Genomic DNA, 22,940 nt, shown 5'->3' with positions numbered 1-22,940 from the left:
CCAACATCAGATTTGCCTCGTGCGTCCCTTTTTGAGGCGGGAAGCTATTTTCTTTTGGGTCCTGTGGGCACCCTCCCTAGGATTGCTACTAGGAAGGTCAGGCCGACCAAGTGACTGGGACACATCAAGTGCCGGAGTCCCCACTGGGGACCGCCTGCGGCCCCAGTGGGGCCACCCTCTATTTAGGATTCCTAAGCTTAAAGGCCCGCTAAACGCGCGAGGCGGTGGCGGCGGTGGGGGGGATTGACAGGGGAGGCGGCGGGATTGACAGGGGATGGGGCGGCCACGAGCGGAGCGGCGGCGAGAGGGGGGGCGGCGGCGAGGCGCCAACGAGCGAGGAGCCCGCGCCATCAGAGGGACGCGCCGCTGCGAGATGGAGGGCGGCGGTGACGGAGGCAAGGCGCGAGGCGGCGGCGGCGGCGGCGGCGGCGAGAACGGCGGCACCGAGTTGTCTCGGTGAGCGGAGCGGCGGCAGGAGGAGGAGCAGCTCGCTGTTGAGCGCTTTTGAGCCTGGGAGCCCATGTCACTGCGACCGGCGTGCCCGGGAACGGAGATCGCGCGCGCGCCGCCACTCACGACGCGCGCGCGATCTTCGCGGAGTCGGGTCCCCAGAGGGAAGCGGTCTTCTCGGCCGACGTCCAGCGGCGCGGAAGGACAGGCGCAGCGGTGCACCGCGCCGCGTTGATTCGCGACCACCGTCGGCCGCGGACGGCGGCGGCGTAGCGGCCGCGGGCGCTCGTGAGACGCGCCGCTCTGCGCTGGTTCGGTTCGTTCGACTCGTTGTGCCGCCACACGCCCGGCGGCCGCGGGTCCCAGAAGTGGTTGCGCGGGCCTCTTCCTGGCGGCCGCGGGACGGCGTCGGGCACGTCGTCGGTCGCAACAGATGCGTGGCGAGCCGTGGCACGTCGTTGCTGGCGCTGGTGGTTTGAGGTCGGCATAGTCCAGAGCAAGGTGGACGAGTCGAGAGCTTCAGCTGGCCGAGGGTGCCACCTTTGTGCTCTTTGTGCACGAAATGGAAAATATATCTCCTTGATTTCTTTAAACCCTTTTTTTCTGGCTGCTGCCCGAGCTGCACCACCTTGCTGTCCACGATCGTGTGTGGCGCCTCTCGACCTCTCCTCCTTCCTCTTCCTCCGCGTCTGCATGGCGCACGCTTCTAGTTTGTCGGCGCCTCTACGGCCTCACCACGGCTCGCGCGGCAAAACGAATGCAACCATGCGCGCGCAGAGGGTGGTCAGGAGGAGGGCGCGAGCGGCGTGCGCGCGGGCGTGGCCGGCAGCGTGGCGACAGCACTGGCGGCTGCTGGCTCGGCGGGCTTCCAAGGCCGGCGCTCCTTGCGGGCACCGGTGGGCACCGCGGCGGCACCCTTCCGCCACTTGGCACTTGGCCTGCATATACTTTTCCGGCAAACAAAAAGGAAAACAGAGCTCAGAGGGTCCCCAGCACTTTGCGTTTCCGGAAATTTCCAGGGAAAACAGAGGGTGTTTGGTGCTCCATTCTGGAAACTCGCGAGTTTCCCTGAGTCTGAGAGCTGGTCTGGGGCAAAATCTGAGCACTGAGGCAAAATTGAGGAAATCGGCACGATACCCAGGCGGTCGCAGGGTATTTTTCAGGTATTACCGGGGTTTTCCAGGTATACCCGCAAAATACCCGGTATTTCGCAGCACTTGGAGCACTTGGAGTGCAGTCATTAACCGCACATCCAGGGCCGGGGAGCTCAGAAGCGCACCCAGCGAGCCGGATGATTGGCATCGGGTTACGGGCTAGAGAGCCCTAGCCCCGGGGGTGCGCGTTCGCAGGGCAAGGGCCTTAAAGTAAACACGGGTCTCCGAGGGTTGGCCCCGCGTACCGGGTTTCCCCTTAACTGCAGGACGCCCCCTCTACTCGGAGCTAATGAACACCACACTGTAACATGTTTTCTTTCTTTTTCTACTCGGAGCCAGTGAGACGAGAATACGCACATCTTACAAGAATACATACTGCCCCCACGGAGTACCTGCACTACTCGACGATAATACAAGAAGAATACGCAGCTTGGAAGTTGCAGACGCCTATAAAGAAAAAACAGCCAGCTAAATTTCGGCGGCTAAAAAGCAAAGGACGGGCGCTTTTGATCGGCAAAGCAAAGTTGGAGTAACGGCGACCGCGTCGCCACAATGCCAGTCGCCTGTCGAGCAGCCTTGGCGGCGCGCATGCGCCGCAGGGTTGACCGACAGCCGCGCGCCTCGAGCCTCTCGCTCCACTCGCGGCACGACGCGCCCCGCGCGCCGGTCAGCGCAGCAGGAGTATTGCGACATGCTGCACAAGGCCAGGGACAGCACTGAGAAGCTGGCGCCAGTCGCCCACCAGCATGTCTCAGCACCGGGTGAGGGAGCATGCTGCGCACGCTGAAGCAGCACGAGGTCACCACCAATCAGGCCCTCACGCCACTGCACGGCCGCCCTCGAGCACCAGCAGCCGCGCTGCGCCATGCTCAAGCTCAGGAGGCCACCCTGCTTCTCGCAGCTTTCTGCAGCGCAGCGAGCGAGCAGCGCCGCACCAGGCGGACCCATGGCGTGTTCAGCCAGCCGTGAGGCGGAGGCAGGCCGAGTGAGCGCGAGCCGCGCGGGAGGCCATGCCCCGCGCACCCGCGAGCGAGTGGCACGAAAGAGTGCAAGTCGCGCATGCATTTGCGTAACGGACCGAAACTCTCCGCAGATTTGGCTGATTTTGGGCCGGCCCCAAACGAGCCTCAGACTCGGGTCTCGGCTCAGAGCCCGGAAATTTTGATGGTTTCCCCGGGAAAATAGAGAGGAAAAGAGAGGGAGGGTGCTGTAGAGAAAAAAGGAAGGAAAAGAGATGGGGTGCGAGAGGAAAAGTATATTCAGCCTAATCCGCCACATCTTTGTGGCACCCCACCCTCTCGCGCTTTCTTAAGCGCCTGAGCTCCTCCCGAGGCTGAGCTCATCCCTGCATCTCTGCAGAATGTCCCTTGTAACGTGAGAGAGTGCGTTGTGTTCGTTTCGTATCTTGGAGCACTTGGAGTGCAGTCGGTAACCTCACATCCAGGGCCGAGGAGCTAAGAAGCGCACCCAGCGGGCCGGATGATCGGTATCGGGCTACGGGCTAGAGAGCCCTGACCCCTAGGTACTCTGAGCCTGCTTTCTCTTTTGTAAAATTCTCTTTTTTGAAGACAAGGGCGTCGAAGTGCAGCAGCTGCTGTTCGAATCGTTCGGCGGGTTCGGAAAGGGGGTCCGTGAGATCCTCCGGAAGGCGGCGGACGTGCTACAGAACAAGCTGACGCGGGCCCAGTGCCTCGATGAGGTGACTTGGACCACCAAGAGCTGGCTGGGGCTGCAGAAGCAGCGCATCTCAGTCGTTCTTCACACGGCCATCGCAGAGCAGGTCGTGAATGAGCTTGCCTGTGGCGGGGGTGGGCGGGTGCACGGAGCTAAGTGCCTCGCCACCCTCGCAGGAGTCGCTTAGGCGGCTCCCGTGGTGTACCTGTGTTAGTGCCAGTGCGCGCCAGTCCCGTGCCCGGTGTTGTGCGAGGGAGTTTGGTTCTAAAATTCTCTTTTTTGGGCACCCAGCCGGTTGAGTACAAGTCCGCCGACTAAATGATTTTCGGCCGGCCGCAGGTCGGGCTGGACGCGGCTGTTTCGGCCGGCGGTCGGGGTCGGACACCAGCTTTGTCGGCGCGTCAGCGCCGACGAAAATTTTGGGAGATTTTCTTATACTCCCGAGCTCCCGACTCCCAGTTACCCGACCTCCGTGTTTTGTCAAACGAGATTGAATCTTGGAATCTGCTGATTTTCTCCTTGACGTTCCCTTCTCGCTTCTGGCTCGCCGCGCTCGCTGTACCTAGCGGCCGTGACTCACCTGCTTCGGGCGCGCTGCTCCTCGGGGATGGCGAGAAGCGGGAGAGGTGATGCTCATAGCTGAGCTAGCCCCAGATGCCCCGTTTGCCCCACTGCGGCGCCGCGCTCGTGCCGGCGTGCAAGTGGGTACAATGCACCCCGTTGTAGGGATGTGGCGCGAGAGTGAACATCTCGCGCCTGGTCGCCTCGCTATAAAGAGCTAGCACTGTCTGCGCAGCCTGTAGGGCAGCATCGGCGTTCTTTTTGATCCGATGGTGCTTCCACTGATTGCACCGCGCCTCGCTGTGCCTTCTCGGAGCCGGGTGGAAGCGGCGGCCTTCCGATGGGACGCGTCCAAAGTGACCCATCCTGCAGCACATGACGACCGCCCATCGCGTGTGCAAGCGTGATCACGCGCTGCTGCACTAGCTGCTGCTGCTGCACTGGCTGCTGCTGCACCTGCGCCTGGGCGTGTGTGAAACCCTGCCACCGCGGGTGCGGCCGCGGCCGCAGTGGTGTAGGCGGACAATGATGATGCCGCGCGGGCGGAGGCGGACGCGAGGACGCTGCCGTCGGACAAGGGGTTGCTATCATACGCAAGCACGAGCCGTCGGTGACGCGACGGCGTCATCACCGTTGGCCAGCTGCTAAGCGCGAAAACCTGCCCGTGTGTCGGATGCGTCAACCACCGAGTGCTACACAGACACCGCGGACGAGAGTTCGGTGCGCCGCTGCCTTGCCGCCCCGCGTGGGTGCATATCTCACCCAAGCACCCAGATGACGCACTTGACCCCGGATGGCAGGGCGTTCGCGCTGTCACTGTCACGCCTCGGCGTGGATTCATCGACGTGGAATCATCGACCCGACCGCCGTCATCGCCGCTCCCGTCGACCCGGCGTTCGACCCGTCTTTGCGCGAGTACGCCTACGCGGCGCTCCTCGGGCTCGTCCGCATCGAGGGAACTCTCATGAAGAGGGCGGCGGGCCGTGTGCAGGTGCCCGGCCCTCCTCCCCACCCCCTTCCTCTCCCCCGAGGTCCCCAACTTGTAGCGCTACATCTTTGGACACACACCGGCGGGCGCTTTTGTGCGCATTTTTTTTAACCCACCTATTTTGCGGCACGATAGCTGGGCACCTGGGCTGGAAGATACACAGACATACACTCGACTGCAACGGCGCGCAGCGCCGAAGAAAATTTTGGTTGTCGAGCGGCGGCCGGTGTGGACGCCGTTGTTTCGCAGCTCGGTCGGGGGGGGGGCGTCCTGCGTTTCCCTGCGGTCGGTCGAAAATCATTTCGTCGGCGGATACGTACTTTTAGCTTACTGGGAGAAAAGAGAGAGGGGGCTGTGTTCTCAGGCCCTGACTTGTATCTAGATATGCAGCAGTCGCGATCCCGCCAAGTCTCGAGCCTGCGTTTGTCGCTGCGTTTGTCGCTGCACTCGGCGCTCTCCTACGCATTTGCGATCGCGGCCGTGAGCCGGCTTTGCGTGGGCTGCCTGACCGGCAGGCCTCCCTCGAGGACTGCACGGCTAGGGCTTGGCGTTCTCACGGCTAGCGTGCCGCTGACTGCGTTGCCTCAGTCGCTGCGGGCGCCCCTGCGGTGGCGGGGCGTCTTCATCACGTCGCTGTTCACTGCTCTATTCGTGTCCACCGCCCTCGCCACGCTCGATGACGAGGGCCGCTTCACGGGCCGATGGGTTTACATTGCCTGGGCAGCCTCGGCGCTGCAGTTCGGGCACCGCTGCGCACGGTACCACTTGGAGGTGGAAGATGCGGAGCGGTGTGCCGAGCGCGAGGCATTCTTTTCGATGTGCTGCTTCAGCCTCGGCCGAGGCATCAAGCTGCCGTGCACGATCCTGAACCAGGCCTTCATGGTCCTCATCGGCGGCTGGCTCGAGAGCGCCGCCGGCCCCGACCTGCTCGTGGCGCTCGCGCTCTCCGACTTTCTGTGCGTCTTCCAGCTATTTCTCGCGCGGCAGCGCCGCTTCCCGGCGAGCCTCTTCCTGGAGGGGGCGACGCTCATCTCGAGCACACCCGCGTCGCTGGTCTTCGCCGCGCACGGCCGCATCGCCGAGTCTGCGGTCCTGTGCGGTGGCCTGGCGGCGTGGCTGGTGGTGGGCAGGTTGTGCATGTGATTTGTGCACGCGCGTGTGACGATTTCTCTCTCAGCAAAAAAGATTCGCGCAGCTCCCTCCGGCTGCGCGGCTCCGCGTTCCCACACACATACGCGGGCCGCGCGCGCGCGCGCTCTTTTCTCTGGGGGCGTTCTAACTCCCGCTCGAACGTCGATGATGTGTACGTACCCCATGACTCTTCATACTTCAGATGCCAATACGCGGCTCTAAAGCCAACTCGTAAACAGAGAACTACAGCTGCCGAAACTCCTGCCGGAGCTCTTGGACCCTATCCCAGACCAGCCGGCCCAATTTGCCCTCGGCGCCCCTCGCGAGCCGAGGCGCGAGCGGCCCGAGGAGGTTCAGCAAGGACGTCTCCTCCTCCGAGTCCTCTTTTGGCTGTCGCTCGAAGCTGAGGCCCACCTCGTACGCGTCCTCGTCGTCCTCGTCGGCCGTGAGGTCGTCCAGCCGCAGCCCGCCGCGAAAGGGCGCGGAGCCGTCCGACAGCCTCGCCGCCCACTCGAGCTCCACCTAAACACGGAAAGGGGTCCGTCGACAGAAAAGTGTGACGGCTTGTTCGCGAGCTCTCGAGCTCCACCTACAAGCATAAAGGTGCCATCGGAAAAACGAAATGGCGGACGAGGCGGAAGCGCGTTAGCTCCGCCGTCAGGTCGAAGTGGTGCACCCGTCTGGGCCGCGGCCGCGGGCACACGCGTACGTACGCCTCCCCTCGCACGCTGCGGACCGCGACGATGGCGAGGACCGCACCTAATCTCGGCGAACGTCGGCGAGACTCCGCGGCTCTCGGCGGGCCTCTCGGTGGATCTCGGCGGGTCTCGCGGTCTCGCGGCACCGTCCTCGTCGGCGCACGCGGTGTTCACGAGCCGCGTCTCGAGCCACGAGCGCACCCAGCTGAAGCGCTGCTCGCGCTGCTCGCCGCCGACAGAGCCGAGCGAGCTCACCGGTGGCAATGATGCTGCTGCTGCGGCGGTGCCTGCTGTGGCTGCAGCTGCGGCTGTGGCTGCAGCTGCGGCTGTGGCTGCGGCTGCTGCTGCGGCTGCGGCTGCGGCGTATCCCGTCGCTGCCGCTTCGGCTGCTGCTCCTCCTGCTTCCGCGCCGCCGGCAGAGCCGAGCGAAGTTGCTGCGCCTTCAGCGCCGCCTGGTGCTCGCGCCGGCCGGCTCGCAGCGCTCGGCTCCGCCTTTACCAAACCGCGTCTCTGGCAGCCCGGGCGGGCTCCAACCGAGCGAAGCCTCGCTGCTTGCGCGCCGCCCTCGCCGCTGCCGCCATCGTCGCCGCTGCCGTCTCCGCTGCCGTCGCTACCGTTGTCGCCGTCGCCGCCGCGAGCGCGGCGCTGGAGAGTGCGCATCAGGACGTCGACCTGCTTGTCCCCCGGCAGGAGCATGTCTGCGGCGAGCAGGTCGTCTCGTGCGTCGCACATCCGACCGAGACGCACCAGTGCAACGGCGCGGCGGTAGTGCGCCTTTGCGCTTGCAGCGCCGCCGAGGGCGAGGGCGAGGGCCTAATCTCGGGTAATCTCGGGTGAACTCGGGTGATCTCGGGTGATCTCCCCGACGAGGGCGGAGGGCGAGGGCCGAGGTGCACGCGCCGACGGCCTCCTCCCACTCCGCCTGCTCGATCCTGGCCGCAGCCAAGTTGTTGAGGCACGCGCCGCGTAGCTACGAACGGCAGCCTCGGTCGGTCGGTCAGCGAGCTACATCTCTACATCTCGGCCGCATCTCGGCCGCATCTCGGCTGCATCTCGGCTGCATCTCGGCTGTATCTCAGCGCACCTCGTCCAGCAGGCGGCAAGCGCCGCCGTTGAGCCACCAGCCGTCGGATCGGATGCTGGCGGCGCGGCGCGCGCCCGCCGTGTACTGCTGCGCTGCGAGGTCGAGCTTGCGCAGCCTGAGAGCGGTCGTGCCCGCCTGCTTGAGCGACGTGGCCTCGCCAACGGCCCGCACAAACGGCGCCCGGCCTCGCCGGACGTAGGCGAGGACGGCAAGGTTGGCCAGCGCGAGCGAAGTCGCCTCGCGCCACCCGTAGCCGGATGACGCCCCAGCCGCCGCCGTCGCCGCCGCCACCTCCGCCTCCGCCGCCTTCGCGCGCGCCGCTGCCAGAATGCTCTCAGCCAGCAGCCGCGAGCCGACGACGAGGGCGACGGCGACGGCCCAGCCGAGCAGCCAGATCCAAGGGAAGGGCCACAGCCATGCGAGGGCGGCGAGCCGCGGACGCCGCAAGTGCTTGCGCGCAGTGGACACGGCTGCTCGCCGCGCCGCGCCGCTGCGCACCGCGGCCGCTGCGGCGGGGGCAGCAAGAGGAGTGGGCGAGAGGAGAGGAGTGGGCGAGAGGAGAGGAGTGGGTGAGAGGAGAGGAGTGGGCGAGAGGAGAGGAGTGGGCGAGAGGAGAGGAGTGGGTGAGAGGAGAGGAGTGGGCGAGAGGAGGGGTGTAGAGAGGGGAGCGCTGTGGAGGAGCCTGCGCCGCGTGCGAGCCGCACGCTCTGGGCGGCGACAGGCTCACGGTGTTTCACCACGACGACCGAAGCAGCGTCGAGGCCCATCGCCTTCCAGTCGACTGCCCGGCCGGCACGCACCTGGCGGGGCGTGTCAGCGGGGCGTGTGTCAGTGGGGCGTGTCGTGGACGTGTGTCGTGGACGTGACGTGTCGCGTGAGTGTGTGGCGTAGATGTATCGAGTGCACTGCGCACATCGCCGTCAATCTTGCGCCAGAGGTCGTGGCGCAGGTACGGCTCGAGCCGCCGGCTGGCGGCCGGCCACCACGGCCGGTCGGCGGCACCGGCACCGGTCGGCGCGTCGCACACCGCTGCAGGCACAGCCCACGCGCCGCGGATGTCGGCGACGCGAAGGCCTCGCTCTGCAAGTACTCGGCCCGTGCTCGGCAGCGCGTCTGATACGGCGCCGAGCACGCAGAACGAGCACCTGGCGTCGGAGAGAAAGGCTCCGGCGCGAACGATGGCCTTGGAGACGGCCTGTGCCACCTCCTCCACCTCCTCCGTCGGGTCGGACGGCCAGAACGGGTCAGACGAGCCACCGCGACTGCCGCTCGCCGACATGCTCGGGACCCCAAAGGGCAACCGGCGCCGGGAAAAAGATTTTTGGCCTCCGCCAGCTGGCTTTTGCCCACTGGGTTGTGCGTTTTCTTTCTTTCTTTCTGCCCACTCCCTTGCTTTTTTTCGCTCCAGTCCTGCGGATCTTCAGTAGTAGACCGGAGGGCTACGAAGCCTTCACACTCCAAGGGGCTGGCTTTTGCCACAAGAAAATTTCCGGCAAGTACGCTGGGTGTGGTTCTTAGGACTTAGCTTTCCGGCCCTGGATGTGAGGTTGATGACCGAAGTGATCTGTGATCTGACATCTGTAAGGGTCCGCCCGCAGGCGCAGGCGCATATGGTATACAACTGTGTACCGAGGGCGAGGCGGTGCCCGGTGCCGAACCTGTCGGACCTTAAGACAGCTTTGTAGACCCCTGGGCGAGGGTGGTGGAGGGGGGGGTCCGGCGGCGGAGCAACCGGGGGATCCGGGAGGCTCGAGCCGGGAGGCAAAGAGGCACAGGATCGGTCATATCCCCGCCCCCGTGAGAATCCGTGAGTCAGACCGCCCCGTCCTATACTATCGATGCCCGCTGCGAGTCGTCGGGCGGCTCCGCGTGAGGAACTAACGCCCGCCCGCGGCCTCGTCCGCGAGGCGGGAGATCATCCCGCTCGAGTACTCCGGGTGAAGATCGACCACATTTCCAGTCATCATGAGCGACGCGTCACTCAGGAGGAAGCAGACCGTCGCCGCGACATCCGCCGGCCGGAGGATGCGGCCCAGCGGCTGAGAGGCGTCCGCCTGCTGCAGCCAGTCATCGCCCTTGACGCTGCGCTGCAGGGCGTCCTCGTTGTCCGTCGCGCACCAGCCCATTTCGACGCAGTTTACCCGGATGCCGTGCGGTGCGAGCTCCGCCGCGTTGTTGCGCGTGAGTGCGGACGCGGCCGCCTTGGAGACCGAGTATGCCATCAGGAACGGCGCGCCGCCCTTGCCCGCCACCGACGAGATGTTGACGATGGAGCCGCGGATGCCTTTTTCAATCATGTGCCGCGTCGCAGCCTGCGTGATGAGGAATGGTGCTCGCGCGTTGCACGCCATCATCGCGTCCCAGTCCTCGGCGGTCGTCGAGGCCAGGTTGCCACGAGCTGTCGTCGCTGCAGCATTCACCACTCCGTCGATGGCCCCCATCGCGGCGAGCGCCAAAGCCACCGCCTTGCCAGGACCGGTGGCGTCGGAGAGGTCCGCCTCGACGAAAAACGCTTCAAAGGGCTCTTGCACTCCAGCGGCAGCTTGAAGCCGCTCGACCGCCTTTGTGCCCCTCTCGGCGTTGCGGGCGATGACTGCCACCTTGGCGGCGCCGCAGGCCTTCAGCTGGGTCGCAATCTCGAAGCCGAGGCCTTGTGTCCCGCCAGTGATGAGGTAGTTGCGACCTCTAGCGGATAGAGTCGGTGAGGAGAGCGGCTGCGTGATCGCGACCATGGCGCCGTCTGGTATAGCCTGTGAAGAGTGAACCACTGCGCTCCTCGCTGCTCGGTGTGAACAGAGTAGGGTTGTGCGTTTACGTGAACAGAGTACAACACGGTGCTCCACAACCCGAGGTCCCCGAAAGAGTTCACGGAGTCGTCTGGGGCTATCCAGCAGCGGCTGGATTTGATGTATGGTTCTTGCACTTGTGCAAGATTGGGCGTCTTCTGCCGCAGTCCCTTTGATGGGAGGCCCCAGGGTGGGGGCCACCTCGAACCCCCGGCCAGGGATTCGAGCGGAGGGTGCCCCGGATTCATCTATCCGTTGGGCCCCGGTACATTCATTAGAACTGATCACTTTGCGCAGCAGCCAGCCGTCCCTTCGCCGACTTGAACCGCGCCATCCTCGATCGCCGTGCAAAGCTCGCTTCCGAGCTCTCACGCCGCGCGTTGGGCCCTTAGGGGCCTAGAGAACACAACCCTCTGTCCCTTTTCTCCCAGAAGCTAAAAGTACGTACAATTGAGAGAGAGAGAAAGAGACGTACAATTGCGATCGTCGGTCATCATTTTGCGACGGCGACGGCGAAGTAGACGTCGGCGAGGTTGAGTCTCGCTTGGAAGGTGCACCTACGATCATCGAATGCGACCCCTGTGCTTGGTGACGACTTGTCTCTTGGCGCCGGTTGGGGCGCTGGACTCGGCGCTCGGCGCCGTGACGACCCTGCCGGGCCAGCTGGGCGGCTGGGCGGGCGGCCTCTTTGGCGGCGGCGGTGAGGGCGAGGCTCCGGAGGACTTCAGCCCGTTCCTCTCCGAGGGATTTTGGATCGACTTCCTCGACTACGTACCAGGCAGCAGCGACGAGGCGCTGACCGAGGCTCCATTGATCAATGATTTGACTCGCACCTTGTCAAAAATTGCCCCTGTCGCAGCCGCTGCTCGCGGATTCAACGGCGGCTCGGGAGGGTTCGATTTGGGCGTGTTCATGACGGAATCGACACTGGAGGATACGAAGTGTAAGGACGAAGATAAAGAGATCGACCTCAACATCGACGTCGCCGGTGCGTGCGAGGCGGAGTGCACCAAGAAGGCAGAAAAGAAGGGCTATAAGAAAGGCTACTGCTGCAGTTATGACGGTGAGGGCGGCTGCACACTCAGCAGCAACGGCGGGACGAAGACAAAGGACAAAAAAGGGCACACGGCATTTGTGTTTGAGCCGCGCAAGCACGACGAATTGGACGAGGGGTGGATCCACGGAGGCTGCGGCGTGAAGGGGCTCAACCTGCTGATGAAGCCCAAGTACTTTCAATCCGGTGAATGCGGTGCTGGCTGGTACTGCAACGACAAAGCTGGTGGCTCGCCGGGCGGCCCATCAGGCAACAAGGGGCAGTGCAACTCTAAAAAGTGCGCATGTGTATGGGCGGCGGCGGTGGAGAAGAGGACCCTCCGCCCAGTAAATCTTCCAGCCACCTCCCCTCCCCTCTCTCTGCAGGTGTGAGAAGCCTGAGTTCACAAGCGGTTGCGAGTTGGACCTCACCTACATCAAGAAGGGCTGCAACGCCGTGGAGTTCATCAAAGACGGACCCGAGGGCAGCGCCTGGTACTGCAAGGATGACTAAGCTCGGCGAGCACGAGCGGGTGAGCGTAAACGTTGCCCCCTGAAGAGAAGAGGGCGCCCCTGTGACGCTAAAGGGGGCAAACACCAAACTCGCACACGTCGCAGTCATGAGTAAAAGTGCGTCCTGTGTCGCCAGGGGGCGAGCAAAATCGCTGTGGTGTGGTCTGTCTGTGCGCGGCGCGCGCACGGTGGAATTCGTTCGTGAAGCCGTAACTTCACGACCTCCTCACACCTCCACGACCTCCACCCTCCACGACCACCAAAACGGCTCTCCCCCAAAGTCGAGTCCTCTCTCTTTGTACATACATAAGAGGGCCGGTGAGGCCGGCGAGATCGTTGCGAGATACGGTTGGGGACGCGCCGCACAAAATCAAGCCGCAATTGAAAGGGGACGCGGCATGAAGACCCGCATCACGCAGCGATCCTCGGGTGGTAGTGCGCGCCAGGCGCCACCGCCGCCGGCTGCTGCGGCGGCGAGTCGCACCAGTCCGCATAGTGCCGGCCGAGCCACAGCCGCTTGCACGCCGCGCCCTTGTACGCGGGCAGTCGCTCCCCCTTGACCCAAGCGCCCACCATCGCCAGCGCCGCTGCGGGGCGGTCGGCGGGCACCAAGTGGCCGGCGCCTAATCATGAACTCTCACTTCATCATTGTACGAATCGCGAGCGGCCGGAACAAGGTGGCCGCTGCCCGCGACAGTGGCGAACGTGAGCCCGCTCGCGTACGTTTCGACGTGGCCAGCAAACTCGTAGCGCGGCGGAGCGCCCCACTTGCGCCGCGGCTCCGTCTGCGCGGCGCCGGCGACGCGCGGCACCCACCGCTCGGCGCCGACGTCCGGCACGCCTGTTCACAGCTGGAGGCGTGAAGAGGCTCTGTTCACACCGGCACGCACCGCTCGGCGCCGACGTCCGGCTCGCCCGTGTCTGCGAGGCCCGAGTAGATGAGGGTGGGCACCCCCGCGGCGAGGAGGTCGCGGTAGGCGGGCCTGCGTCGTGAACACGGGGGTGTGGTGGGCGCACTGCATAGGACTGGAATACGGCCGAGGACGCGTCCTCTCGAGTGCTAGTCGGAATACACACGGCTTTGCACTCCGCATCTAGGTCGACTGGCTGTGCGTCCGCCTCCGTGATGTGGTAGTAGGGCGAGTCGCCGTCCCAGCTCTCCCACGCCAGCGGCGGCTCGCCTAGAAAGGGATATGGCGTTCACAGCACGTCTTTCCCCACCGCTCTCCCACGCCAGCGGCGGCTCGCCCGGCAGGATGACGCCGAGCGCGCGCTGTGTGGCCGGCAGCGCGAGGTACCTGATGATAAATGTACCACTGAGTGATCAACGATCAGTGCGAACCATCAGTGAGTGGCCGGCAGCGCGAGGTGCCTCAAGCGGTGCCTCAAGGCGCGAGGGTACCAGGGTACGGGAAGGAGAGTGAGGTGGCCTAGGAGCCCAGAGGTACTAGCTGCTAGGTAGAGGAGGGCACGAGAAGGCCTCTCCAAGGGAGAGAGAGGTGGCCGAGCAGCCTAGAGTGGCCAGCAGGGCGGAGCAACCTCGGAAGGACGCCCGTCGCACAAGCGAAGGCCGAGCCGTCGCCCCAGTTGCCTTGCCCGTCGGGGCCGCAAGGGGAGGACCAGTGGTACTGGTTGTACTCGCCAACCTCGACGAAGAGGGCCGACACCGCCGCCGCGCACCCGCGCGAGAGCTGGCCGGGCTGCCTGGGAGGGTTGGGGTTGGGGCGGGGCGAGTCAGGCTCACGGCGAGGGTCATGGCCATGGTCGTGACGGCTGCCTCCCCGTCCGGAGCTCGGCAGGTGTGCACTTCGACCGCGCGGTGGCGATGGCGGCCCTGCTGACTCCGGGCGCAAGTCGCTCGAGCGTCGAGACAAAGATGTCGAGCGAGTCGAGGCCGCAGCCGCCCTCGACGCCGTAGCCGACGCAGCCATTTCCGACGGCGATGCCGGCGAGCGCCACGCCTCTGGCCCGCAGGCTTGCGTCGCGCAGGACCAGCTGCGCCAGCAGTGGCACGTAGATGCCGCCGTAGCTCTCGCCGGCGAGGACCAGGCTGCGCGAAGCCTCGGCCGGCTGCGAGGCGTAGAAGGCTCTGAGCGTGGCGAGGTTCGCGAGCGCCGAGGTGGTGTCGTTCCACACGCGCGGGCAGCCGCCGAGGCAGCGCGAGAAGCCGACGCCGGCGGGCTGCTCCCACACCAGGAGCGAGCCGAGCCGGCTCCACGCGTGCGGGTTCGAGAAGGGCCGCCAGCCGTCGGAGGCGTCGAGGGAGAATGCGCCGGCGGCCGGCACGGACTGGAGGTTGAGAAGCGTCGGGCCAAGCTCGGTGAAGAAGCCCATCAGAGAGGAGGCGCCCGGGCCGCCGTTCATCCACGCGATCAGAGGGGTGGACTTGTCCTCATGCTCGACGTGCGCATGGAAGACGGAGCAGTCTCCGACGGGCGAGGTGACCTTGAGTATTCCGGCAGTGTAGCGAGCGGTCGCGTTGAGGGACAGGCCCGGCAGAGGGTGCGGCAGGGCGGCGGAAAGCGCGATCGAGAGCGTGGCGAGCATGGCGCCAAACCTACGCGGCACGTTTTTCTTCTTTCAGGGTGTTCCCGGCTTAACGTCCCTTCACCGCGCTGGTGTCCCAGTTGTTGGTCGCTAACTGTGTTTCGCCTTCCTATCCCGCGCTTGATGGTTAAAAGTACGTACACAACCCTCCTAGTAGGAGGTCCTAGCAAACCCTCCAGTCTAGCAACAAACAAAACAATGCTAAAAATCTCTCTCACTCTCTCTCCCAGTCTAGACACGCCCCTTGCAAGACCGGGTTTGCTAGTTGACGAAAGTTTTGCCGAGAGTACCAAATAAGAGAGTGCGCGTTGACTACTTGATCCGAGATAGCTCATGCACCCATCACATGCGGCCATATCACCGTGGGTTACCGCTTCCCATCTGAACAGCGAAGTCAAGCACGGTCGAGCTCAGGTAGTACTTCCATCCGGGAGGGGGAGGGAAGGCTGAGTGCTGCATGTTTTGCCTCCTCCCATAAGCGGGCGCCGGAACGGCGCCGGATATTCCGGCTTCAGGGGGCTTGGTACGCAGCTTTTTGCGCGTGGCAACGCCTCACCTCCGCCATGGCCATGGCGTCGCGCTCCGGCAAGCGCGTCCGCACCGAGAGCGACGGCAACGGCGGTGAGGAGGGCGAGCCCGTGGCGGTCGCTGCCGGCTTCGAGGCGCCCATCTTTGGCGCGCGCACCGTCGGCCAGGTCACCACGCTGGAGCTCGAGGGCGAGGACGGACCTCTGGCGTCCCTCAGCCTGCGCGGCGTGGCAAGCGATCACGCGGGTGCCTGGTACGTCGCGGCTGAGGACTCGTTCCTGCACGTCTCGGCGACCGGGCGCGTGCGCAGCATAGCAACCCTCGAGGACGAAGGCTTCTAGTTCTACTGCATCCCATCAGCCCGGATGGCAGCATGCTGGTTGTGGCCGACTTACATCCGTCGGGTGGAGGTGGCAACTGGCGCGGTCACGACGCTCGCGGGCAGCGGCGAAAAAGGCAATGCGGATGGCGTGGGCGATGCGGCGCAGTTCAACAAACCACACAGCCTCGCGGTCAGCCCGGACGGCTGCGCGCTGTTTGTGAGGACTCCATCAACGACAAGATCCGGCGGGTGGAGGTGGCGACGGGTGCGGTGACTACGCTCGCGGGCAGCGGTGCCTGCGGCAGCGTTGATGGCGTGGGTGACGAGGCGCGGTTCGTATGCCTCGCGACCTCGCCATCAGCGCCGACGGCAGCACCCTCTCGGTCTGCGACTTTCGGCGGACCATGTTTGGCATCGGCATGAAGTAGCGCGACGCCGCCGAGGTCTCGTCCTGCGGCAGCTGGCGCAGATGTACCAGGTGCCGCGCCTCGAGCTGCTCTGCGCGCAGGCGCTGCAGGAGAGCGTCGGGCCGGAGACCGCCGTGCCGCTGCTCGAGGCGGCGCACACGACGGGCGACGGGCGGCTCCTCGCGCAGTGCCGCCGCTTCGTGGCCGACCACGCCGCCGAGGTGCGCGCGAGCGGCGGCGTGGAGCAGCTGCGCGACCTCGGCGTGGCCAAGGGGCTGCTCGGCGACGCGCTCGACCAGGTGGCGGGCTGAAGAAGGGGCGCGCGGCGGCCTGACGCATTGACGCGCGCCGTCATTGTGTGTGGGTGAGCGGTCAGCGCGCCATGATGATGATCCACACGGAGTGTATGTAACTGTATGTGCAAGGAAGAGCCGATTCGACTTGGTGGATTTGGGCGAGAGTGGAAAACCTTTCTCCGTTTTCAAAGGCGGCGGCGAGGGATGCGTCCTGTTGGCGGGGGGACGTCGACCTGCACCTGGGCTGGAGAGTGAAGAGTACGAGAGACGGCAGTCGGCAGACGCGACCTTCGTCGCTCGAGCTTCGTCGCTCTTGACGGGAGCGGGCGCCCGCGAAAGCGCACGCGGCGGCGAGGATACACGTGCGCCGCCCTGCCGTTTTTTTGCCAGTCCTCCCCGGCTGCGACTGCTGACTCCCATACAATTGTAATGCGGCTCCCTCTTCTCGTTGTCGCCTGTGCGGCCGCCGCCTCCTCCGAGCTGGCGCCGGCGCCGGCGCCCGGCCACCGTCCGGCGCTTCCGCGGCAATGCAAGGCCGATCAGCTGGTTGCCGCGGGCGGCAAGCGCGGCGGAGCCGTGCCGGCCGTGTGGGCGCCTCCGTCGTACGGCTGGGCCATCCTCTCCAACTGGCTCTACTTTCTCTCCCTCGGCCTCAACGCCGTGAACGTGCAGTACCTCGTGCGGCTGATAGTGAACGCCGACGGCAGCACCGCGCCGAGCCCTGCGGCGATCGCGCTGAGCGGGCGGGTGGAGACGGTGGACAAGCTGCTCACCTTCCTCGGCGTCGGCCTCCTCTCCGCCCTCTCCGACGTCCGTGGCCGCAAGCCGCTGATGGCATGGTCCGCTCTCGGCTTCGCCGCGACCAACCTGCTGCAGGCGTCCGCCGGTGCCGGATCCATCGGCCGGCTCTACCTCGCGGACCTCATCGACGGGTGCTCGTCCTGCATGACGCCAATCTGCCAGGCGTACGTCGCGGACTGCTCGCCCGCCTCGCGGCGCGCGCAGAACCTCGGCGTCTCCCGCGCCGGTCGTGTGGACGACACGAAGAGAAGCCGACTCGAGAAAGAAGGTCAGTGTTGCGATAGGCGTCTTCCAGGGCCTGTCGGTGGGCGGCGCGTTCCTGCTCGCCTTCCCCATCGGAGGCGTGCTCGGAGCAAAGTTGGGCCCGCGCGCGCCGCTCCGGATCGCCGCCGCGCTGCAAGTCGTCAACGCCGCCCTCATCGCGCTGCTCGTGCCGGAGTCCAACCCGCCGCACCGGCGGCGGAGGCAGCAGGCCGACAGAGAGATGAGACATCCTCTCACACGGAGATGTAGTGCCGGAGTCCAACCCGCCGCACCGGCGGCGGAGGCAGCAGCCGAGGTGCAGCCGAGGTGCAGCCGAGATGCACCTCAGAGCCTTCTCGCTCTCGACTGCAACCGCCCTCTACTGCATCTGCCGCAGGTGGACCTGAGGGAGGCCAACCCGATCGGTGCCCTCCGCCGCCTCTTCGGGCGAGCCGGGCTGCTGCGGAGCGCCGCGCTGGCATACGGTTTCGTCTCCCTCGCGCGCAATGCGCTCGACGCGCAGTTCGTCAACTACGCCAGCGTGCGGTCCGGCTGCACTGCAGCAGCTGACGCGTCTGCACCACGGATCGCCACTGATTGAGCCGATGCTGTCCCTATAGGTTTGGCTGGTCGCAGCAGCAGACGGGCCCGATCATGGTGGTGGTGGGCCTCATGCTCGCCGTCGCGCCGAGGCTGCTCGTGCCGCGCCTCGGCCCGCGACGCGCCGTCCTGCTGCCGCGCCTGTGTGAACAGCGTCTGATCAACACACACACACGCGTGAGCAGGCCTTCAGCGCGCCGTCCTCTACGGGCTCGCTGTCTTCGCGGCCGGTCTCGGCGGCGCGGGCGCCTCCCCCTCGCCCACAGGCTTCCTCGCCTCCATCGTCGTTGTCTCGGTCGGCTGTGTCTGCATCCCCGCCCTCCAGGCCCTCCTCACCAACATCGCGCCGCCCGGCGAGCGAGGTGCACTCCTCGGCGCACTCGGCGCCCTCACCGAGCTCACCGGCGCCATCGGCTCGACGCTGTACGCCGCTGTCCTCGCCGCCTTCACCGCCGAGGCGCCGCCGCTGCCGCTGCCCGGGATGCACTTCTTCGTCGGCGCGGCGATGCTGGTGGCCGCGTGGGCGCTCGCGGCGCGCGGCTTCGCCACACACGCGGCCGAGGCGCGCGCCGCCGCGGCGGCGGGGCCGGCCGGGGCCGCGGACGAGTAGTTGCGCCGCGGCGTGTGTGTCCTCACTATTTGTGCGAGGGCGGAGCGGAGGCGCGACGGGGCGTTCGGCTTCTCGTGGGGGCTCTGGGGCTCTGGTGCCGGCGTCACTACTCCGGCGTCACATGGTGAGCGTGGAAGCTCTACCTCTGCTGACTGCGCACTGTCACACAAGAGCACAGCGTACTTGTGCCGCAATAAAACCACCCCCGCCTCACGCTCGCCCCGAGCTCACACAACCCGGCGCGAGCCGCATCGTCTTCCATCGACGATGCCATCGAGACTGGAAGTTCGACTTCTTCAGCGCTGGGCCGCGAGTGGATGGGACTGTGCCTTGTCGAGTGCGAGCAGTTGGGCTCCGCCGGGAGCATGAGGTGCAACGTGTTCTCTGGGCGCCAGCAGACGCGAGCGCGCGAGCGCGTATGTTGAACTGTGGACGCTCCACAGCAACACTCAAGAACACTCCAAGCGGGGTAGACACGTTTAATCGTTTTCTTTTCGGGTTTCGTGGGGGTTCCTACACAGATAAAAGAATGGACAAAAACAACTCTCTCCGCGCGCTCACTGACACAGGCGTTGCCGTTGGACAGGAAAAATATTAATTGCGACAAAACTCTCTCTCCCGCACAATCAAGTGAACGACAACAAAAATCTCTCTCACAAGTGACAACAGTCAGAAGACAGAACACGCTCGGCTGGAGACCGAGAGGCCCTGGACACTTGTCTGACGGGCACTCTAGTAGTCGCGCACGCTGGCGACTGGTGGGACAGTAACTAAGTGCCCATTCGTTTTTGTTAGTTACAGCGATCTCAGTCGTTCTTCACACGGCTCTCTCTCTCGCTCTCTAAGCTCTCTCGGCCATCGCAAGAGCAGATTCTCAATGAGCTTGCGGCGAGGCCGAGGGCGGTCGAGTGCACGCAGCACGGAGCTAAGAGAGTGCCTCGCCGTCCTCGCAGGAGTCGCTTAGGCGGCTCCCGTGGTGTACCTGTGTCTGTCAGAGTACCCAGCGCGCGCGAGTTCCGTGCCAACCGAGACCCCTCCCCACCGCCCCGACCCCCCCACCCCCTTGCTCCCCTCCCCCCCTTCGGAGGGCCGAACTGAGGCGCCCGTGGGGACCCCGCAATTGCCAATTCCCTTCCCCCCTCGGAGGGCCGGACAGAGGCGTCGAGGGGCCCCGCTCTTTCCCTCTCATAGCGGCCACTCCTCGGATCGCTGGACGCTGGTCGAGCGACCCGGGGGATGCCCCGCGCGCCTGGACCCAGGCGCGAGAAACGAATCTGCGAGGCGTGGCCGCTTATGCCGCCCGATGGGGAGGAGTGGGGCGGACTACGGCTTGGACTACGGGGATCGGCCTCTTACACAGCCCTTCCTTGCAGCGAGCCCCCTCCAACCCACCCGCGCTAGGTCTCGAGTTTGACGCATGGGGTCACTCCCGCGAAACTCGGGAACTAGCCGGGGCAGTCGGAGAAGGGGCAACTCCGTGCACTGACGGTCGGCCGTCAGAAACCACGCCTGCGTGGATCGCGTCACACCAATCCTCGCTACCCAACGCGGCCAAAGGATTTCCACCTCGAGAACCTCGAGAGAACCGTAAAAATAAAGAAAGAAAGCAGGCAACCCAAGGGAGGGATGGGAGGACGGCACGCCGCCACCACACACAGGGATTTTAAGGAGAGGAAGGAGTGTGGTGCTAGCCGTCGCCCGAGAACCGTGCCAAGTGTTATCTCCAAAAATATCGAGAGAACCGTGCCAAGTGTTATGCCGCAAATATTCTTTCCGCACACAACAAATTCTTTCCGCAAAAATGGCCCACCAAACGGGCACTCCACCAACCTAACCAAATGCTCGTGCAAATCCTCGCGCTCTCCTTCAGCTTCACGCCGACGCCCCCGGCAAAGTCTGGGGCGGCGGCGGTGCACTCTCGCCGCAGTGCCTTCTCGCTGGGCACGTCGCTCGGACTTGCGCCACTGCTCTTCTCGTCCAGGGCGCTCGCGGCTTGTGACATCGAGCCAGAGTGCTCCTCGCCCAACCTCGGCGCGCCACGGTGGAGCAAGGCCGGCCAGCAAGCTGCTCGTGCCCTAGCGGACGTGCGTCTCAAGGAGGAGTCCATCGCCAAGGCTGCCGCAGACAAGAAGGCGGCCGAGGAGGAGGCTGCTAGGCAGAAAGCTGCCGCCGAGGCTGCAGCGGCCGCGGCGGAGAAGACTAAGAAGGAGGAAGAGCAGGCAGCGGCAGCGGCAGCGAAGGCCAAGGCGAAGGAGGCTAAGGCTGCGCCGCCCAAGGCCGCGGCCCCAAAGGCGGCAAAGCCGGCCCCTTCGAAACCTGCGGCAAAGGCAGCTCCGGCCCCGAAAGGCGGCGGCGGCGAGTGCACGAAGCTTATCACCGGCCGTGAGGTCTGCAAGTAATGGGGGGCGCGCTCCTGCGCATCGTGCAGATGCATGACCCTCCCACAGGCCATAGCTCATGACAAAGAAAGGTCGTGGTGGCTCTGGCGCCGTGCGACTCTGGACGGTCACGGTACCGCTCTCACGTACACGTATGCATGCGTCAGGCCATGATTCACATTCTGTTTCAATTAAGAAGATCGCCGGGAGAAAGAGCTACTGGTATACGAGATGGAAAGGGGAGATATACCGATCACCATTTTTAAATAAGCAGTGCAGGCTGCAGCCCCACCCCCACGCCCCAGCGGCAGCGCGCGCGCGCGGCTCTGTGAGATAGGTACAATGGGAAATATGGGGCGCGACCGCATCGCGTGGCGAGTGCTCTTAGGTAGAGGGGAAGGGAGGAGGAGGGGGGGGGCGCGGGGAGGCGGTGGTGCTGCTCCGGGTCTGCTGGCTGGTCTGTGAGCTGCGGGACGGTTCGGGGGCTGGTTGGCAGGGTGGCCGCAGTGCTGCAGGCCTCGCTCGTCGTTTCTTGCTCTCCCCTGCCCTTCCCATGCGGAAATCCTCTCTCTTCCGTGTGTTGTTGTTGTTGTTTTGAAGAGCACTCTGCTCGGCTACAGCGGCCGTCAGGCGACGCTCGGCTGGCGAATAAAAGAGCGAATCAGGGAGAACCGGAGCCCCGGGAAGGCGGGCGGTGGAACCCTGGGACGGGATGCTGAGGGAGGACCTGTGTACGTGCGTGGTGAGGATGAGGAGGAGAAGGCGGTGGCAGTCTTGGAAGCGGTCGACCCGGAGCGCTTCTTCGATGCTGCACAATGGAACTTGTTCGGAGTCTCACCCTCCGGATCCTATGAGCCTATGACTTTGCGCGCGCGCGGCAACGAGCGCATTAGTGATTAGAGCCGTACTGCGATGAACATCGTTCCTAATCTCACTGCGGCCGGCTCTGCGCTGGTAGTCGGCCCTCGGCCTCGCGGTCGGGGTCCGTCGGAAGAATGGAAAGGGCGCGTCGAGGTCGACGGGCGGTGACCCTCAGAGCTCAGTCAGGAGGGTCAGGGAGGTGCTGACGTATCGCTGTCTGGGCCACCCCTCTTACGATTTGCCCCTCTCACGACCTCGACACCTCGAGGAGGTCCGTACATGAAACAGTCCCGCGCTCCAACGGGCAGGATGGGGCTCGCCTCGCAGAGCGGGCCGGTGATGATGCAGGCGGGGCAGCGTGGCGACGACCGGCTGCTCAAGCTGCAGCAGGAGAACGCGGCGCTCAAGCGGCACAACCTCGAGCAGGGCGAGAAGGTCAAGCAGCTCGGCGTGCAGATGCAGCGGATCCGTTCCGACCTCTCCGCTGCGTCACACGCGGGAAAGGACGCGCCGCTGGCGGAGCGCGCGCGGGCGGCGCAGGTGGCGTCAAAGGACGAGAAGATCGCGCAGCTCGAGGTGCGCCTCGCCCAGAGGGAAAACGAGCACCGCCGCCTCGCGCAGCAGCTGACGCTCTACAAGCATGGAGCCGCACGCAGTGATGGCACCACCCGCCGGGCGGCAAAGCGCCGCCCCGCGAGCGCCGGCGCCCCTCCGGCCACGCCGCGCACGGCATGGGCGCCGCGGACGCCGCCGGCTGCTACGCGGACTCCCAAGAATGGCGGCGGCGGTGGCGCGGCGAAGGGCCAAAAGCCGCGGCCGGCGGCTGCATGCAATGCGCAGCAGACGCCTCCCGATGGCGTCGGGGACACCGGCGGTGCGGATCAGGCGGCGGCTGCGGCTGTCGCGGCGGAGGCGGCCAGCACCGCCATGCCCGATGGCGATGGTGACCAGGTGGCGGCGCTGATTCGGCTGGTTCGCGAGAAGGATGCGGAGCTGGACGAGCTCCGAGACAAGGCTGCCGCGGCGCCCCTCAGCGGAGCGGCGGGCGCGACGGCGGCGATCGGCGAGGGCGGGGCGACGGGTGTGCAAGAAACGCTGCACGTGCTTGAGCTGCGGCGCACCGTCAAGGAGCGGACCGCGCAGCTCACTCTCCTCTCGCAGAGATACGACCACCTCGAAGTGCTCCAGCGCCACAGAGCATAGGGGCAGCCGCCGTGAGCGGCGTCTCTTCACACAGGGAAGCGTGACTAGGCGCGCTTTGGCGCCGTGCGATCCA

General features: G+C 65.4%; 9 protein-coding genes across 9 annotated transcripts; 4 read left to right on the top strand and 5 right to left on the bottom strand.

Annotated features, from left to right (window-relative positions):
• Positions 1-190: 190 nt before the first annotated feature.
• Positions 191-942, bottom strand: EMIHUDRAFT_365487 (Hypothetical protein). Its single transcript, XM_005782717.1, has one exon. It carries the CDS (start codon positions 936-938, stop codon positions 573-575), a length of 366 nt encoding a protein of 121 aa, XP_005782774.1. The 5' UTR covers positions 939-942; the 3' UTR covers positions 191-572.
• Positions 943-2,086: 1,144 nt separating this feature from the next.
• On the bottom strand, positions 2,087-2,552 carry EMIHUDRAFT_233033 (hypothetical protein; the record flags this gene model as incomplete). The annotated part of the gene is made up of 2 exons (XM_005782716.1): positions 2,087-2,167; positions 2,244-2,552. 2 exons carry the CDS (start codon positions 2,550-2,552, stop codon positions 2,087-2,089), a joined length of 390 nt encoding a protein of 129 aa, XP_005782773.1.
• A 2,080-nt stretch (positions 2,553-4,632) lies between these two features.
• Positions 4,633-5,970, top strand: EMIHUDRAFT_233030 (hypothetical protein; the record flags this gene model as incomplete). The annotated part of the gene is made up of 2 exons (XM_005782715.1): positions 4,633-4,822; positions 5,210-5,970. 2 exons carry the CDS (start codon positions 4,633-4,635, stop codon positions 5,968-5,970), a joined length of 951 nt encoding a protein of 316 aa, XP_005782772.1.
• Positions 5,971-6,132: 162 nt separating this feature from the next.
• EMIHUDRAFT_468413 (hypothetical protein) lies at positions 6,133-9,019 on the bottom strand (the record flags this gene model as incomplete). The annotated part of the gene is made up of 7 exons (XM_005782714.1): positions 6,133-6,480; positions 6,614-6,717; positions 6,803-6,943; positions 7,387-7,469; positions 7,778-8,246; positions 8,468-8,540; positions 8,654-9,019. The coding sequence occupies 7 exons, from the start codon at positions 9,017-9,019 to the stop codon at positions 6,202-6,204; spliced, it is 1,515 nt and encodes a 504-aa protein (XP_005782771.1). The 3' UTR covers positions 6,133-6,201.
• A 598-nt stretch (positions 9,020-9,617) lies between these two features.
• EMIHUDRAFT_233028 (hypothetical protein) lies at positions 9,618-10,472 on the bottom strand (the record flags this gene model as incomplete). The annotated part of the gene is made up of 1 exon (XM_005782713.1): positions 9,618-10,472. One exon carries the CDS (start codon positions 10,470-10,472, stop codon positions 9,618-9,620), a length of 855 nt encoding a protein of 284 aa, XP_005782770.1.
• Positions 10,473-12,482: 2,010 nt separating this feature from the next.
• EMIHUDRAFT_233026 (hypothetical protein) lies at positions 12,483-14,618 on the bottom strand (the record flags this gene model as incomplete). The annotated part of the gene is made up of 6 exons (XM_005782712.1): positions 12,483-12,626; positions 12,713-12,856; positions 12,952-13,054; positions 13,159-13,252; positions 13,633-13,775; positions 13,879-14,618. 6 exons carry the CDS (start codon positions 14,616-14,618, stop codon positions 12,483-12,485), a joined length of 1,368 nt encoding a protein of 455 aa, XP_005782769.1.
• A 563-nt stretch (positions 14,619-15,181) lies between these two features.
• On the top strand, positions 15,182-18,637 carry EMIHUDRAFT_468412 (hypothetical protein; the record flags this gene model as incomplete). The annotated part of the gene is made up of 7 exons (XM_005782711.1): positions 15,182-15,448; positions 15,929-16,174; positions 16,706-17,240; positions 17,314-17,402; positions 17,613-17,761; positions 17,836-17,960; positions 18,001-18,637. 7 exons carry the CDS (start codon positions 15,182-15,184, stop codon positions 18,423-18,425), a joined length of 1,836 nt encoding a protein of 611 aa, XP_005782768.1. The 3' UTR covers positions 18,426-18,637.
• A 1,626-nt stretch (positions 18,638-20,263) lies between these two features.
• Positions 20,264-20,824, top strand: EMIHUDRAFT_113356 (hypothetical protein; the record flags this gene model as incomplete). Its single annotated transcript, XM_005782710.1, has 1 exon — positions 20,264-20,824. The coding sequence occupies one exon, from the start codon at positions 20,264-20,266 to the stop codon at positions 20,822-20,824; it is 561 nt and encodes a 186-aa protein (XP_005782767.1).
• Positions 20,825-22,234: 1,410 nt separating this feature from the next.
• Positions 22,235-22,940, top strand: EMIHUDRAFT_365485 (hypothetical protein). The gene has a single exon (XM_005782709.1). The coding sequence runs from the start codon at positions 22,592-22,594 to the stop codon at positions 22,865-22,867; it is 276 nt and encodes a 91-aa protein (XP_005782766.1). The 5' UTR covers positions 22,235-22,591; the 3' UTR covers positions 22,868-22,940.

This window comes from Emiliania huxleyi, assembly GCF_000372725.1.
Source record: "Emiliania huxleyi CCMP1516 chromosome Unknown EMIHUscaffold_187, whole genome shotgun sequence".
Classification (NCBI taxonomy): Eukaryota; Haptophyta; order Isochrysidales; family Noelaerhabdaceae; genus Emiliania; species Emiliania huxleyi.
The sequence above is the reverse complement of the archived record's forward strand: the minus strand, read 5'-3'. Positions and strand labels throughout refer to the sequence as shown.